Source organism: Seriola lalandi, unplaced genomic scaffold (assembly GCF_002814215.2).
Source record: "Seriola lalandi dorsalis isolate HSWRI2012SDOR001 ecotype SW California unplaced genomic scaffold, Sedor1 jcf7180002054317, whole genome shotgun sequence".
Classification (NCBI taxonomy): Eukaryota; Metazoa; Chordata; class Actinopteri; order Carangiformes; family Carangidae; genus Seriola; species Seriola lalandi.
In genome coordinates this window covers 54,080-71,537 of record NW_019524870.1, presented here as the reverse complement: position 1 = coordinate 71,537, position 17,458 = coordinate 54,080, and the positions used below count along the sequence as shown (strand labels likewise).

The window sequence follows — 17,458 nt, the reverse complement described above, 5'->3', positions numbered from 1 at the left end:
CATATGCACATAGAGCAAGCTGAGTGTAAAATACTACATCACATGGTGTGCCTTCATTAAAACTGTAAGGCAAAGAATTTTTGCAGTTAGTTTGTTGAACCATTGTTAATATAAAAATAATGACTTTAAAGATAGTAACTAACAGCTGTTGCACTCCACTTCTTAGCTTTCAGGATGACAGTTGTGTGTTACCATTCCTGTCACATCTTTTGTGTCGCCCTACTTAACAAGGTCAGTATTATATGACCTGAAAATCAGTGAGACTTCTCATTGTGCATGCTTCACTTTTACCGGACGAAGCTACATGTGTATAAAGGAATAAACTATAATTCATGGTACTCTGCTGTATATGAGGAATAGTAGCTGTAGTCTGCCAGTGGAAGGTCAAATCTGACTTGTCTGGAAAAGTGTGTAATTGGGTCTATTACTGTGTAGTAAGTGATGTGAGTGACTTGAAGGCTGCACTTCTTTCAGAACACATTTTTTTGTAAAAATTTGGTGGAGGCAGGGTGGATCTTTTCACATGAAGTCCGTCGTGTGGGTGGAAGCTGTTGTGGGGGCTGTGATCTCACAAAGGCAGCTTTTCCGCCAACCAATCCCTCGCTAGCTATTTGGACGATAGCCCAGCCCCCTCGGATCACCCTCCTCCTTCCCTCTCTCTCCCTCTCTCATGTGTGTCATGCACACACACACACACACACACACACACACACACACCCTCCTCACTCGCTCTCTCTCTCACTCTCTCTCACATACACACACTTCATGCTCCATGCTCCGTCATAGCAGGAATTTTCCACTCAGCAGCAGGAGAACATTGCAGCCAGCTGTGCTGTCAATTGCAGTATATGCTGCAGAGACTCTTTTTCATCCAACCCGCTTTTCCTGGCTTTCCTCATGTGCATAGCTACATGCACGCACACAACCTCAGCTACACAAAGCACATGGTGTACTGTACGTGGTCCGTGCACGTCGCCCAGCAGCAAAAAGTCTTCAATTTCATCTCTGTTTGTACTTTTACTTTGACTTTTTCTTGCAAAAATGGCTTAAAAGAACTTCATGCAAGCATGAACTTGTGTGCTCTGTACACTGTGTACCAGGACAGTGGAGCAGAAGAATGCAAATCCAACTATTGGGACCCAAGGGAGACAGGATGGCCTAGTAATACCTCCCCCTCCATCTCTCCCTCTGTCGCTTTCACTCTTTTGTACACACACTCTCTCCTTCTACAGAATCTTACAAGGATCAGCTCCAAGAGAAGCTCTCTCCTTTTTTTCTCTTCTCGTCTCTATTTCTCAGTCTGTCTAATCCTCATAGTCACTGTCTTTTTTGTTTCATTACTGCTCATCACAGAAATCATGTATAAACTCTTGAAAGGACATCAAGGACAGCTATGTACACGTAGCATGTAGCATGTAGCATGTGTTCTGTATACATTAGAGGCCTCTTATGTAAGTGTGAGCACAGCTCCCCCTCCCTTTCCTGTTGCCCATGCATTTCCCTGCTTCCTCTCAAATCAGGTCAGGTGAGGACGGCAGAGTGAGAGAACTGGCCCTATATAACCTGGTCATTGTAAATATATACAAAATCTTGGAAGCCCGCCCCACACAGGGGAGTCAAAGGGAGAAAGGGATTATTTGAGGCATATTTTTTATAAATATTGGCTGGATCTGTAGCAATGTGCATAAATGCACAAGGACTGAAAATAAATAGATGTTGTATGAATCTTAAGTAGCTAGCAGTATGGTGCTGGCTGTTTCAACATCTTGTTTCTGTCTGTGCTGATTACCCATAAGTTACCTCTATCTAAATTATATGGTCTAAAGTTTTATGGAGCCTACAGTTTTTGGTCTGTGGGGCTGTGTTTCATGGTTTGGGTCAGGCCCCTTAGTTCTAATTAAGGGAATTCATAATGGAGTAGTTTGACAGGGATTCTTCTTCCTTTTCTTTCTGAAAGTTAGATGAAAAGATTGATGTTACTCTCATAACTATGCACTACATATGGAGTCAGGGCCTGGAGGTCGATACCTTAGCATAAAGACAGAAAGCAGGAGGAAATAGCTAGCTAGCCTGGCTCTCTGTAACATTCAAATATACATGAACCAGCAGCTCTGAAGCCCACAGGTTGTTTACCTTGTTAGACGTGGTGTAACTACTTCTTGACAAACAACTGTTTATCCATCCATGTGTCTTAACGGGACGACAAAAACCCCTGGACGTCACCACACCTGTCTGTTGTTCACTAACAGACGTAACTTCCCATAAAATCATAAATTATTGTTTCTACATTTTACTTTGTGTAAGGGTTAAACAAACATCATACATTTTGTTAGATTGTGAGCTTCTGAGGTGATTGTTGTTGTATTTATTTAGAATAATTTTTGTATTTAGAGGGTTAACAAGACTTGCTGTTTCCACCTGCTTCCAGTCTTAATGCTAAGCTAACATAATTCCCTCAGTCTAGCTTCATTGAATTCACACGTGAGGAAAGAAATGAAGTAAAATTATTTCCCAAGATGTTTAAACAATACAATCATATTTAGCCAAAATTGTGCTTCAAGTTTTTATAACAGTTTGGGAAAGATTCACCTTGACAAAGCCAGGTCCATAAAGGATTTTTTTTTCCCCAGTTTGGTTTGGAAGAATTTGTCTGGCCTGCACAGCGCCCTCACCTCAACCTCATCCTTGGGGAACAACCTTTGGGAGGAACTGGAACACTGACTGACTCCCGACGTCAGTGTTGGACCTGATTAATGTCTTAATGTGTTGATTATTAAAAATCCGAAACGCCAGTCTTTGCAGAAGATAAGAGGCTGTTATAGCAGCAGATTCATGTGCATGGTTTTGGAGTGAGATGTTTAACAATCACATGTGGATGAAATGTTCAAGTGTCTCCTTACTTTTGACCATGGAATTAACATGCTATGAACTTTTGGCTAACAGATTTGCATAAATTTGGGGTGTTTGTGATCACTTGAGTTACTTCATGAAATGTAGTAAAAATGTATTTTCCTTTACTAAGACAGTACCCAAAAGTCGAACGGCTGAATAAATTCCAGATCGTAATTTTTTTTTTTTTTACAGTACAAGCGGGAGGAATACTTGGATGTAAAAATGCATCGACTTGGAAAAGATCATGTGGTTCTTCTGAGGAAAGTGACCTCCTGGGATGGAAGCGTCTAAGAGGGAATCCATTACTGCCTAAGTCAACATACTGCAGGAAGACATAAAAATGTAAAATGTATGCTTTTAAGGAAGCACAAGTGAGAGTGTGTTGAATGCGAAGTGAAGCAAAAATAATTACCAGAGATAACAGAGGTTCAGTGCTCGTCTGAAACACACATGCAGACATAATCTTCTTCCTGAAATTACAAAATGTCAGAGGTTATATGGGCATGACAATTGTGCGAGAACTTATGAAAGGTTTCTTGATCAGGAATTATGAACTAATCTGTTAAATAATTAGTATGTTTATAGATGGATAATGAGGATTAAATTTGATAAGGAGATTAGAGGTAGGGGGTCTGAGATAGGAAGAGGGGTGTGGGGGTGGGGGCAACTAAACACCGGGAGAGGGAAATATGGAAAGATGTGAGACAGTGTCCATGTGAATGTGTGAGAGGGTCCACAAAACTATAAGTCAAGGAGTTGAGGGTTATCCTAGGACGGGGGGGGGGGGAGGATGTCTCCCATGTCCAGCATACCAGCACACACTCCCGACATAAACACCATACACTTGATACAATACATTACATTGACCCTGACAGCTCATACAAACTGATACAATATACAGTCTTGATTTACTGGTCCACACTTCTCCCTCCGTGAAACACTTTCAAGACTCCATGAGTCAAAAACCTGTTAGTGCATATAGCACCATGAATCATGACTGCATGTAGTGACACTCTGTGTACTGGCCAAGATAAAAACATAGATAAAGTCGCGGTGGAAGCCTGAGCTAAGTGTTGAAGATTGCATAGAGTGAGTCATTGCTGAAAACACAGTTCTTATGTCTTTAAACAATTCTTGTTTTCACTCAACACTTTTTTTCTTGGTACTCCGAAGAATATGATAAACACTGCACAGCCAGCTTACAAAATCTTCCTCCAGATTTTTGAAGCTGGCTGCAGGGATCTGCTCCCATTGAGCCAAAAGAGCATTTAGTGAAGTTGCCCACCTGTCCACACACTTAGTGAATTTCATTTGGGTCAAACATGGAACGATCAACATGCTTTTTTTTTTTAAATGTCTAAAATATCTTAAACCCATCACTGTTAATAAATTCTTCATTGCACTATAATAAATTATTCAGGCAGCTACTCCTGTAGACATAATGTAGGTCTTGCTATGCGTCCCAAAGGTGATAGCAGGATCTGTACTATGGCCTAGAGAACATAAAACATAAACCATTACATAATTTCTATCTGTAAGGTCTTTACCTAACCTGCCAAAATGTGTATTAAATATTTACAAAGGTCATACAACGTTGATACCACAAGGATCAGGAGTCTAATACAAAGAAAAATACATTCATTCCACTTTGTTTTAAAATGATAGAGTGATTTCAGTGGGACAGCTTTTGGCAAATCTCTCTTTAGACTGTTAACAGCTTGTCAAGTCCAGCTAAAGTGATCATTTTTCCCCTTTAAATAGGTTTTCATCAGTGAAAGCAAATTGTAGAAATGATCTTAAAACAAGTTATAGCGGCATAATCTTCACCTGTCATCCTCTTTTGCATAAGTGTATATTTATGGTTGAGTGGGACACTTACTTCAGCATTAAAGCTAAGCATGCAAGTGAAAAAACAATGCAAAATACTTCAATTGATTTCTGTTTATTGTCATCATACAGAGCAGAGCAATGTACAATGAAATTAGCAGTGTCATCAAGGCAGTACGGTAGAAAAAGTGTAATTTATAAAGACAGGAATACATTTATTCAGATATATATTTAATTTCCCCTCTCCTCTCTCCCTAGCAGCTGCGCTTGTCATTTCCTGTAGGCTAATTTATATATTGATTTTTGTGTTTCTGTTGTCTGGTTCGTTGTGTTTCTTTCACCAGTCAAGACCTCTGTTAATTACCCAGTGAGGTTTCAGCACTAACGCTAGGGCAGTTGTTGTGACTAACTATCAACACTCACACAGTAAACAATCCGTAAGCTCTCTGCAGCTCGGACTTTCCGGATGAAAAACAATTTCTTTTCCAGCTTGTACTCCTGTCTCCTCACCCCCAGTGAGCAATAACTGGAGGGAGCCAAGTCGCACCACACATACCCCCAGTACTTTTGCACACTTTTTATATGCACTATATGTACCCCCAGTGTCAAATAACTGGAGCAAAAGCCCAGTTTTGTTACGTGTGCACTGGGTTCAGTAATTTTGTTGTCCTGAACAATGACAGTAAAGCTCTATCTATTTATCTAAGCCTGTGGAGTGCCTCCCTCAGAGATGCTTTTGGTTTGATGGATCACTTTCATACCACGCAGATTTTTATAGTCTGCCACCTAGACCCAGGTGACAAATCGAAGTTTCACAGTAAACACTTCACATGTGGCGAAATCAACAGCGGTGACTGGTGTAAATGTATCCTTAAGAATTGTAGCACCATCGTGCGGCAAGCAGGGGCAAAACAGGAAACCCTGTTGCCACGTGTTTCCGTTAAAGACGGAAGCGGAAGTTGCCCGTATTCAATATGTCTACCGTCGTTTAGCTCTCTGAACAAAAACAAGACTCGTGGAGAATGGCAGATGGTGGAGTTGACGAGCTATCGCAGCTTGAATATTTGTCTTTGGTGTCAAAGGTCTGCACAGAACTCGACAACCATCTGGGAATAAGTGACAAGGATTTAGGTGTGTATTTTGTGTCTAAGAACAGCCGCCCTTAACGAGAAATCTCGGCTAACTAGCTGCTAACTAGCTGTTATTAGCTGGCTAGCCACAGATTTTTATTTGTTATCATTGTAAAGTGTCATGTTTTCCCAGTAGTTTAAGTTCTTTGTAAGCTTATTTCTGTAACGTTAAGCACATTCGTTTGCATGTGACAACACCTCACCATTGTCAGTATTGTTGTTTCGTCTTATCTTCTAACTTCTAACTGCAGTCTAACGTTTAACCGCAGTCCACTGTTGAGTTACTCTTTCATTCGTTCGCAGCTGAATTTGTCATCAGTCTCGCAGAAAAACAACCGACCTTTGACGGATTCAAAGGTCTTCTGCTCCAAAATGGAGCCGAATTCACAGTAAGTTCAACATTATAAGCTACATCAGCAGACGTGATATGATAGTTAGCTACCTCAACAGGTTAACTAATCGCTTTGCTTTTCTTCTGATCTGCTGTAATTATTGTAGGATTCGCTCATCAGTAATTTGCTCAGGCTCATTCAGACAATGCGACCACCATCCAAGGCATCAACAAGTAAAGGTAAGCTATTGTTACCATTAAGTAATTGAACTTAATGGTTGTCCTCCAAATAATAGTCCTTAACTCACAGAAGTAACCGTTCACTTTCTCTGCTATAGCTATATTTATTGCCAACAATGGTGAAAGTGAGGGTTTTAGGATGCATAGACATCTTTTAAACTGAGAGATGTCTCTTCCCAAGAACCAGTGTAATATCAACTTGTTTAATGTCTCTACTTCTACCACATAATTGCTACTTATCTGTCCTTTGTTTGTGTAATGCTATGTGGTGTTGCTTCATCATCAAAAGTCCAATAATGAATATCCATCTCATCTTCAGCCTCTGAGGCTTTGGTCAAGCCGAAGACAGAAAAGGATAGGTTGAAGGAGATGTTTCCTGCACTTTGTAGAGCCAATGATCCAGCACCAAAGGTATGTAGCATAAACACATTAATTGTAGGTGGCATCTGTCTAACTTGTAATGTCACCATTACTAATAATGTTGAGAGAGTGTTATTATTTACACCTAAAACACAGAGTTTCATCTAAAAAAGAGACATTGTGTTCCCTTTGTGGCATATTTGTGGTGCTATATATTCATGTGTGGACTTTGAACACCAATAATTTGCTGATGGACCCCCGTTGCACTGTTGACGCTACGCTTTTGATGGACTTGCACTGGAGCTCACACTAGTCTGCACCTTGCTGTTTGTGTTCTTGAAGTTAAAAATGTGACAACTATTCTACCACATCCAGTGTTTGCCTCCGAGTTGGCAGTATATTCGATGATGTGAATATTTAAAAATTAATATGATGATAAAACCAAACCAAGATGTTAACTAGTGAAAGCTAAAAGCTACTGTTTTGCTAATGTATGGCTAATTCCCTCAGAGGCTACTAGATGAGGATGATGTGAAAGTCGCAGCTGATGCCATGAAAGAGCTGGAGATGTTTATGCCCAGTGTCAGTGGGACAGACACAAAAAGCAGCAAGAGCAGGTAAGATGACTGAGGACACAGGTCATATTTTTACTTCCTTTCTTGAAAAAGAAGTTTTACATGTTATATATAGGGCATAGTGTTATTATTATTGTATTGTTATTGAATGTGACTGTACTTTTCCCACGTATTCTTTCAGGTCGGAGAAGAGCAGACGCCACAGCCGAAGTCGCAGCAGAAGCAGAGAAAGAGACAGACACAGAGACAGGGAGAGGGATCGCGATCGGGACAGGGACAGAGACAGGAAGAGAAGACATCGTTCTCGATCACGTTCCAGATCCAGGTCTCGCTCCAGAGACCGCGATCGACACAGAGATAAAGACAGAGATCGCGGCAAAAGAAGAGACAAATCATCTCGCTGGACTGAGCGTTCACCGAGCCCCAGAAAAGACCAAGACAGAGACTCTGACCGTTGGAAGGACAAACATGTGGACCGCCCTCCACCAGAGGAGCCTTCCGTCGGAGACATCTATAATGGCAAAGTCACCAGCATCATGCAGTTTGGATGCTTTGTTCAGCTGGAGGGTTTAAGGTCAGTACTGAGTGACCAAAGGGCCATTAACAGAACTGTAACTTAACTTCAGGGTGGCAGCTTAGACTACTGGTTACTACACTGGATGCAAGTGTTAAGGTCTGCGGTCAGGTTGCATATGCACTTCTATGATTTAGGGTGTGTACATGGATCTTCAGTTATTAGGCCGGAACTGTATTTTTCAGTCTGTTAATCTCGTAGTAAAGTCAACCGTGTTGTTTTCCTTGTGTAGGAAACGTTGGGAGGGTTTGGTCCACATCTCAGAGCTGCGTAGAGAAGGCCGTGTGGCCAACGTGGCTGATGTTGTCAGCAAAGGCCAAAGAGTTAAAGTCAAGGTGCTCTCATTCACTGGCTCCAAGACCAGCCTCAGTATGAAGGTAAGACAACATTCAGCAATTTATATTAGTCTGATATTCTTCCCATTGTGAATATGTCCGATTTCTAAGTTCTCCCTCCTTTCCCTGCCAGGATGTGGACCAGGAGACAGGAGAAGACCTGAACCCCAATAGGAGAAGGAACGTGGGCCCAGACGGAGGGGAGGAGATCTCCATGAGGAATCCCGACAGACCAAGCAACTTGAACCTTGGCCACGCCCCTGAGCTGGAGCAGGACGACACCCTGGAGCGCAAGAGGCTCACTAAAATCTCTGACCCAGAGAAGTGGGAGATCAAACAGGTGGGCGTATACAGTATGGATTCCTTCACACAGTTCAAAGCATCAGAAGCTGCTTAAAGCTTTGAGGAAAAGTTTATTTTTATCATATGACTATATTAATCCTGATTTTCTCCTCACAGATGATTGCTGCCAATGTGCTGTCCAAAGAAGAGTTCCCTGATTTTGACGACGAGACAGGGATCCTTCCTAAAGTTGACGATGAAGAGGGTAAGAGATCTTTGTATCCTCCCATCACACAACCACTTCAGTAACCGAAAATGTGTGTTTCCTTAGTAGAACTCACAAAACTGATATTCTTATTGTTGCAACACATCATTGTCTGCACTTTGATTTGATCTGAAATATTTGATTAATTTGATTTTTCTTTTACATGATGTGAAATATGAATGAGCTGCTTTGTGATTGGCTGTGTTTATTCTAATTCAGATGAAGACTTGGAAATTGAGCTGGTTGAAGAGGAACCTCCATTCCTGAGGGGACACACCAAACAAAGCATGGACATGAGCCCTGTCAAGATTGTCAAGGTACATTATACCTCAACATATATATATATATATAATCATATGCTCTTTCCTGCCGAACAAATTGATCAGTTCCGTTTCAAATTTTGTCTGATTAATCCGTGTCTACTGTATAACTTGGGGAAGATGGAAATGGTCAGCAGAGTGAATATTAGAAAAGAACAGTTCATTTTTGTTCAGTTGACTTGGACGCAGCACCAACATACATCAACATAAAAAACATTTATAGCCTATTAAAATGCAGTCGCAAAGTGACCCCTATGTCTTTCCTCTACTGTCCATAGAATCCAGATGGTTCTCTGTCCCAGGCGGCCATGATGCAGAGTGCTCTGGCTAAGGAAAGACGAGAGCTGAAGCAAGCTGCACGTGAGGCAGAGATGGACTCCATCCCCATGGGACTGAATAAACACTGGGTTGACCCGCTGCCAGACGGTAAGAAATCCATTAGATGTGCATATTAAGTCATGTCTAAGTCACAGATGTTGAAGCTGAAGTATGATTCATCAAATCAGTTTATAGCCCTAAAAACATCTGCTAGCTTGAAATGAGCATATTTATTATCTTATCTCTGTCTCCAGAGTTTATTTAATATATTTTGAGTTTTATCTTTGCTTTTGGCACTTGAGCTTTAGATATCAGAATTAATTTCAAAATGCAGTCTATGTATGAAGCCTCCTTCATAAAAACTGCAGCCAAGTCTGAGTCGGGCATGACACTTCCTCCATGATAGGAGACAGTACCCCTTAGGCTTGCCAGTACTGGAGATGTTTATCTGGCTTCCTGCAGCCCTCGATCTGGCCGGATGGAGTAGCTTTGCCATGGTTCAGTGTTCCTGTATGCCCTCCATGGCCCCAGGTGGTCAAACTGTTTCCAGGGGTGGGCATTATTAGTGAAATGTAGTAAGTGAAGTTTCCTCTTCATTCTTAAGCTCTTTTCTAATCCCCTTTTTACAGCTGATGGTAGACAGATTGCAGCCAACATGAGAGGCATTGGCATGATGCCCAACGATATCCCAGAGTGGAAGAAACATGCCTTTGGGGGCAACAAGGCCTCTTATGGAAAGAAGACCCAGCTCTCCATCCTGGAGCAGAGGGAGAGTCTGCCCATCTACAAACTGAAGGAGCAGCTCATTCAGGTTCATCAAAGAGAGACGTTTTCAGACATTTATTTAGATGCTTCACACGGGACATTATAAGTGCTTCTGATTTGGCTCCACTGAAAATGTGATTATCCTTTAACAAGCAGATGTTGATGCTTAAGTACATTTACACATCTAATGAAAACAGCTGCCAAATGTAAATGACCAGATTTCAGCCTTAGTTCACGTTTTGAATTTGTGTTCTCTGGTGCTGATGGAGTATGATATCAAACAAGTCCTGCAGCAATGTGGCAACAGAACAATGCAGATGCTGTGAAGCAGGTGGTGGTATTGTTTGCAGTGTTGTTGTTCTGTTGGTGTGTTTTTTTTTTTGTTACTCATGTTAATTTTATTTTTGAAAAAAAATAAAAGGGCAAAAGGTGGTGAGGCCAGTTTGTAACTTTTGCTGTCTTCTTGTTAATCTGTCACAGGCTGTTCATGACAACCAGATCTTGATTGTGATTGGAGAGACAGGGTCTGGTAAGACCACACAGATCACTCAGTACCTGGCAGAGGCAGGCTACACCACACGGGGGAAGATTGGCTGTACGCAGCCCCGTCGTGTGGCTGCCATGTCGGTGGCCAAGAGAGTCTCTGAGGAGTATGGTTGTTGTCTAGGACAAGAGGTGAGTGATCTACCAGCCTTATATCTTGTCATTTATTAATAATGGTAGTTTTTAAATCTCAACTTATTTTTGTTTTCTTTCTCTGTATGTGTTGTTGAATCAAAACAACATGCTGTTTTAAGAATCTCCAGAGACCTCAGGCACCCATTCCAAAATGCATCTGTGGTTAATCTCTTTGTTGTTGTTGTTCCAGGTGGGTTACACCATCCGTTTTGAGGACTGCACTAGCCCCGAGACAGTAATCAAATACATGACAGATGGTATGCTGCTGAGAGAGTGTTTGATAGACTCCGAATTGGGTCAGTACGCCATCATCATGTTGGATGAAGCTCATGAGAGGACAATCCACACTGATGTTCTCTTTGGTCTGCTCAAGAAGGTGAGCTAGATGAGCACAGGCTCATGAATTCATTTTCTGTCACAGTGGAGAGGGAGAATTTAAAGAGATGCTGAGTATTGTGTTTGTTTTTCAGACTGTACAAAAACGCACCGACATGAAGCTGATTGTAACTTCAGCTACACTGGACGCTGTGAAGTTCTCTCAGTATTTCTACGAAGCGCCCATCTTCACCATCCCAGGCAGAACATATCCAGTGGAGGTTCTTTACACCAAAGAGCCTGAGACAGACTACCTGGATGCCAGTCTCATCACTGTCATGCAGATCCATCTGACTGAACCTCCGGGTATGATTTTAAAACCTTGAAAACACACAGATGTTCCTTTCACCATTACACCCTTACATCAGTCCATATCAACATTCTCTCTCTCCCTCATCTCTGTCCAGGTGACATCCTGGTGTTTCTGACTGGACAGGAAGAGATCGACACGGCCTGTGAGATCCTATATGAGCGAATGAAGTCACTGGGGCCTGATGTTCCTGAGCTGATTATTCTGCCAGTTTATTCTGCCCTGCCCAGTGAGATGCAGACCAGGATCTTTGATCCAGCACCTCCAGGCAGCAGAAAGGTGCCTACATTTAATAAAACATAGGAAATATGTCTGTTATGTTCTTATATCAAAACTACCAAAGTAAATTCATGTATGGTCTGTATCTGAAGCATGCTAGTTCTGGATGTTATGTCATTGTGGTCTTACTTCTTACAAAAGCCACTCTACTTACCTTCAGTGCCAGCTCTAAAACAATGTAACAAGAGTAAACCCAGGCGGAGTTTGATAGGCAGTGATGTTGGTATAAAAAAAAATCTAACTTTATGTATATTGGTTTAACTTTTAGATTAAATGTGGAATAATCTTTATTTCCCCCTTTATTCTCTGTAGGTGGTCATTGCCACAAACATCGCAGAGACATCTTTGACGATCGATGGAATTTACTATGTGGTAGACCCAGGCTTTGTCAAGCAGAAAGTCTACAACTCTAAGACTGGTATTGACCAACTCGTGGTGACTCCCATCTCACAGGTACAATTTTCAAGATGTGTACATAATATTGCAAACATTTATTTTCTTCAGATGTTTATACTAAAATCTGTCCTGATATTGGTCTGAAACAATGAAAGCAATTAAATGGCTTATTGAAAAGTATTTGAAAATGTCTGGTTAAATAGAATTTGTTTTCTCTTTCCAATATTAGGCCCAGGCCAAGCAGAGGGCAGGTCGAGCCGGCAGAACAGGCCCAGGGAAATGTTACAGGCTCTACACTGAGAGAGCCTACAGAGATGAGATGCTGACGACCAATGTGCCTGAGATCCAGAGAACCAACTTGGCCAGCACTGTGCTGTCTCTGAAGGTAGAGTTTCACTCTGCAGCCAACGTGCTGGGCTTATTATCCCGCACTGAACTTGATCGTCTCCTATAAATGTAGATTAGATATTAAAAGAAAGGAGAAATGATGTATTCGGAGGTCACAGAGGAGCTTTTATGACGACTCAAGCGGGAACTGTTAAAGACACATAATATCTCCTTCTGTCCCATAATTGAACCTGTGATGTTCAGGATTCTACATGAGACATGAAGTGCATTTAAAGGAAGTCACAGGTCAGTGTGTGTATACAGGCATTTAGTGGCACCACTGTAATAGGAGTTCAAAATGTATGCTAATTTTATGTTTCTACTTTAGTGCCACTTTATTACTCAGATAGCATCACTAAATGTCACATTAACTGAAACATGTAGTCACACTTAATTTAAGCATCTTACTGAATTTTCCCCAAACTCATTATTTTTCAAAGTAATCATAGTTTTAAAGATTATGGCCGGTCCTGATGATTTTATTTGGCCTTAAGAAGTACTGCATGCAGTAAAAAAGAATAGAATAGTAAAAAAAAAAAAAATAACAAAAAGAAATTAAAGTTTATTTAAACCTTGACATTTTGGTTTGAATTGAAACCATTAACAAAGTACATTGGTATCTCTTTTCTTAATGTATTTGTTTACTCCACCAGGCCATGGGCATCAATGACCTCCTGTCCTTTGACTTCATGGATGCTCCTCCCATGGAGACTCTGATCACAGCCATGGAGCAGCTCTACACTCTCGGCGCTCTAGACGATGAAGGATTACTCACACGGCTGGGTAGAAGGGTAAGGAGTGTTTATACTAGGTGCTTTCTCTTAGGAGCAAATATAAATCGGTTGAATCTGTATCAGGTCACATCTATGCAATTTATAGTTTGAATAAACTAATTATAAGTCTGAGTACATCATTATGTGGATCTCTTCTCTGGTCTTCACTTGTCTCTTGTCCTCTGGTATCACTCCAAAAATATTCATCTTTCATCTTCTGTGAATCCGTCCTGTAGATGGCGGAGTTCCCTCTGGAGCCCATGCTGTGTAAGATGTTGATCATGTCTGTCCATCTGGGCTGCAGCGAGGAGATGCTCACCATCGTGTCAATGCTGTCTGTGCAGAATGTCTTCTACAGGCCTAAGGTATGCCCAATACAAACAAATGACTGGATAAAAATGTTTTATTCTGAGTGGGCAGCTTTCTATTTTGTCTTTAAATTTGCTCCTTGTCGATGTGGAAAGTACAAACTGTAAAGTTTATATTAAATAAAATTCATTATAGAGAATTCAGCCTGTATTTGTTTTATTCTACTAAGGACGTACGCACTCAAAATTACTTTTATTACTTTGAATAATTTGCTTCTATAAACAACTTCTCTGAAAATGAATTCACTATAACCCAAACACACATTTAAGAAAACAGAGTTCAGACCAGAACTGTGTCTTAATGAATCATCCTTAAGTTGGAAATTTTGTGCCTAAAGTTTTGCAGGTTTTACGCACTGGCAGACACAGAGCAGACTGTTCAGTGTGTTTTTATTGCTGTTTTAGTTCTACTAAAGAGTTTATTGGTCCTTTGGAGACAATTTGTCCAACAACATTTCATCTCAATTTTTTCCAATGGAAACATCAGATCATGCAGCACTTTAATTATTTAAAACTTTTGTTCATTCATTCTCGTCTTGTACTCTTTTTTTTTTTTTTTTTTTTTTTTTCCAGGACAAGCAGGCCTTGGCTGACCAGAAGAAGGCCAAGTTCCACCAACCTGAGGGCGATCACCTGACCTTGCTGGCTGTCTACAATTCCTGGAAGAACAACAAGTTCTCCAACCCCTGGTGTTACGAGAACTTCATCCAGGCTCGCTCCCTGCGCAGAGCCCAGGACATCCGCAAGCAGATGTTGGGTATCATGGACAGGTATGATGGAGTCGTGATATCAAGAGAATGTGGAATTTCATTAAAATCTTGTAGATTTCTCATGAATATCCAACATGCTCCCTCTTCTCTTCAGACATAAACTAGATGTGGTATCTTGTGGAAAAGCCACAGTGCGAGTCCAGAAAGCCATTTGCAGTGGTTTCTTCAGGAATGCAGCCAAAAAGGATCCTCAAGAGGGCTACAGGACCCTTATAGACCAGCAAGTTGTATACATTCACCCCTCCAGTGCTCTGTTCAACCGTCAGCCTGAGTGGTACGACAGCACCTCATTTCAAACTTTTATCAGTTTGATAAGATATAAATTGTATAATAAGCAATTGAGACATTAAAAATGGTCATCTAACTTCCTGCCATTCATCTCCACAGGGTTGTGTACCATGAGTTGGTGCTAACTACCAAGGAATATATGCGAGAGGTGACCACTATCGACCCTCGCTGGCTGGTGGAGTTTTCTCCAGCCTTCTTCAAAGTGTCTGACCCCACGCGCCTCAGCAAGCAGAAGAAACAGCAACGTCTTGAACCTCTGTACAACCGTTACGAGGAGCCCAACGCATGGAGAATCTCCCGCGCCTTCAGACGCCGTTGACATGTTTGAGGTTACAGATGCTAAAGACCGGTGCATCGTCCTGTTCCAGCACTGGGCATGTGATCAGATCCTGCTGATTTGAAGTGAGTCATCACAGCTCAACTTCAAGCAGAGTATTCACTCCATCTGTTAAATTTGTACACTTTGTACATATTCCCCCAGTAGTTCCTGAATGAACCTGTCTGCCTGGGTTTCGGTGGGAATTTTAGTGTCATTATTTTAGAAAAAGCAAAAATATGTACTTTTTATAGCTCTAAACCAGAGGGAAAAGGAAAATTGAAAGTTCATCTTCTGTGAGAAGATGCTGCAAAACAGTTGGATTATTTCTTGGTATTGGCACTGCACATTTTAATAGCACGTTATGCAGAAATCAGGACCTATTGAATCATATTGGGGCCTTCCTCTCACTAGTTAATACTTTGGGGTCAGACCATAAGGATGGAACTTTTATGTTTGATAGATTTTGTACTAAAAGTGGGACAACTTTCAATCACTTGTCTGTGTATCTGAGACTGTTCTTTGCTATACTTACCAGTGAAACTGTGAAAATTTGTCTGCATTAAATACTAAATTTTTCAAAGTCTGTTTGTTGTGAAATTGTGTTAAAGAAATGTTTTTTTTGTTTGTTTTTTTTACATACAAAAGTGAAAAAAAACAAAAAACATGTCTGAATCAGGAAGTTGACCATGAGTCTGTTTAAGTAAATACCCAAGTACTGGACTTGATGAAGTCAAATCAAAAACAGCATTTAAAATATTTATTTAAAGTATTCTCATCAAAATGCACCTGCATGGTCAAAACTAAAAGTTGTAGTGTAGAAAACTGAGTGTAAGCAGAATTTTAATGTAGCTGTGCGAGGTGGAGACAATTTTGTCGAATACCCAACAGTATATAAAGTAAACTTTATTTACTTTATATACAGGTGAAACTCAAAAAATTAGAATATTGTGCAAAAGTTCATTCAAGTCAGCAATTCAACTTCAAATGTGAAACTAACATGTGAAGTTGAATTCAGTACATGCAAAGTGAGATATGTCAAGGCTTTATTTGTTATAATCTTGATGATCATGGCTTACAGTTTTTGAAAACCCCAAATTCCAAATCTCAGAAAATTTGAATATTTGGAAAAGGTTCAATACTATAGGCTCAAAGTGTCACACGCTCATCAGCTAATTAATCCAAAACACCTGTGAAGGGTTCCTGAGTCTTTAAATGGTCTCTCAGTCTGGTTCACTAGAATTCACAATCATGGGGAAGACTGCTGACCAACAGTTATGCAGGAAACCATCATTGACACCCTCCACAAGGAGGGAAAGCCTCAAAAGGTAATTGCAAAAGAAGTTGGATTTTCTCAAAGTGCTGTATCAAAGCACATTAATAGAAAGTTAGCGGGAAGGGAAAAGTGTGGAAGAAAAAGGTGCACAAGCCACAGGGATGACCGGAGTCAGGAGAGGATTGTCAGGAAAAGGCCATTCAAAAGTGTGGGGGAACTTCACAAGGAGTGGACCGAGGCTGGAGTTAGTACATCAAGAGCCACCACACACACACGGATCCTGCAAATGGGCTTCAAATGTCGTATTCCTCTTATCAAGCCGCTCCTGAACAACAAACGTCAGAAGCGTCTTACCTGGGCTAAAGACAAAAAGAACTGGTCTGTTGCTCAGTGGTCCAAAGTCCTCTTTTCCGATGAGAGCAAATTTTGCTCTCATCGGAAAAGAGGACTTTGGACTTTAGCCACGTCATCTGCTGGTGTTGGTCCACTGTGCTTTATTGAGTCCAGAGTCAACGCAGCTGTCTATCAGGAGATTTTAGAACACTTCATGGTTCCTTCAGCAGACAAGCTTTATGGAGATACTGACTTCATTTTCCAACAGGATATGGCACCTGCCCACACTGCCAAAAGTACCAAAACCTGGTTAAATAACCATCAGATAACGGTGCTTGATTGGCCAGCAAACTCGCCAGACCTGAACCCCATAGAGAATTTATGGGGCTATGCCAAGAGAAAGATGAGAGACATGAGACCGAACAATGCAGCAGAGCTGAAGGCCGCTATCAAAGCATCCTGGTCTTCCATAACACTTGAGCAGTGCCACAGGCTGATAGCATCCATGCCACGCCGCATTGAGGCAGTAATTCATGCAAAAGGGGCCCAAACCAAGTACTAAGTACATATGCAAGATTAAACCTTTCAGAGGGCCAATATTTCTCTGTCTAAAATCCCCTTTCTATTAATTGTATGTGATATTCTAATTTTTTGAGATTTTCAATTTGAGGTTTTCATAAGTTGTAAGCCATAAT

At 41.0% G+C, this 17,458-nt stretch overlaps 1 protein-coding gene across 1 annotated transcript; it reads left to right on the top strand.

Annotated features, from left to right (window-relative positions):
- Positions 1–5,677: 5,677 nt before the first annotated feature.
- LOC111655420 (ATP-dependent RNA helicase DHX8) lies at positions 5,678–15,737 on the top strand. The gene is made up of 23 exons (XM_023406821.2): positions 5,678–5,850; positions 6,153–6,238; positions 6,348–6,420; positions 6,740–6,831; positions 7,291–7,397; positions 7,537–7,929; positions 8,162–8,306; positions 8,398–8,604; positions 8,724–8,811; positions 9,031–9,128; positions 9,410–9,557; positions 10,079–10,260; positions 10,695–10,889; positions 11,083–11,268; positions 11,363–11,573; positions 11,675–11,856; positions 12,169–12,309; positions 12,482–12,637; positions 13,293–13,430; positions 13,649–13,777; positions 14,354–14,550; positions 14,645–14,824; positions 14,938–15,737. Exons 1-23 carry the CDS (start codon positions 5,742–5,744, stop codon positions 15,155–15,157), a joined length of 3,663 nt encoding a protein of 1,220 aa, XP_023262589.1. The 5' UTR covers positions 5,678–5,741; the 3' UTR covers positions 15,158–15,737.
- The last annotated feature ends 1,721 nt before the right edge of the window (positions 15,738–17,458 follow it).

What these genes read in the sequence shown, in the direction of transcription:
- LOC111655420 (XM_023406821.2), top strand. Translation starts at nt 5,742, where the DNA reads ATGGCAGATGGTGGAGTTGACGAGCTATCGCAGCTTGAATATTTGTCT. An exon ending in TGAAGGAGCAGCTCATTCAG is followed by an intron (nt 10,261 to 10,694) that starts GTTCATCAAAGA and finishes AATCTGTCACAG; the next exon opens with GCTGTTCATGACAACCAGAT. An exon ending in ATGTTGGGTATCATGGACAG is followed by an intron (nt 14,551 to 14,644) that starts GTATGATGGAGT and finishes TCTTCTCTTCAG; the next exon opens with ACATAAACTAGATGTGGTAT.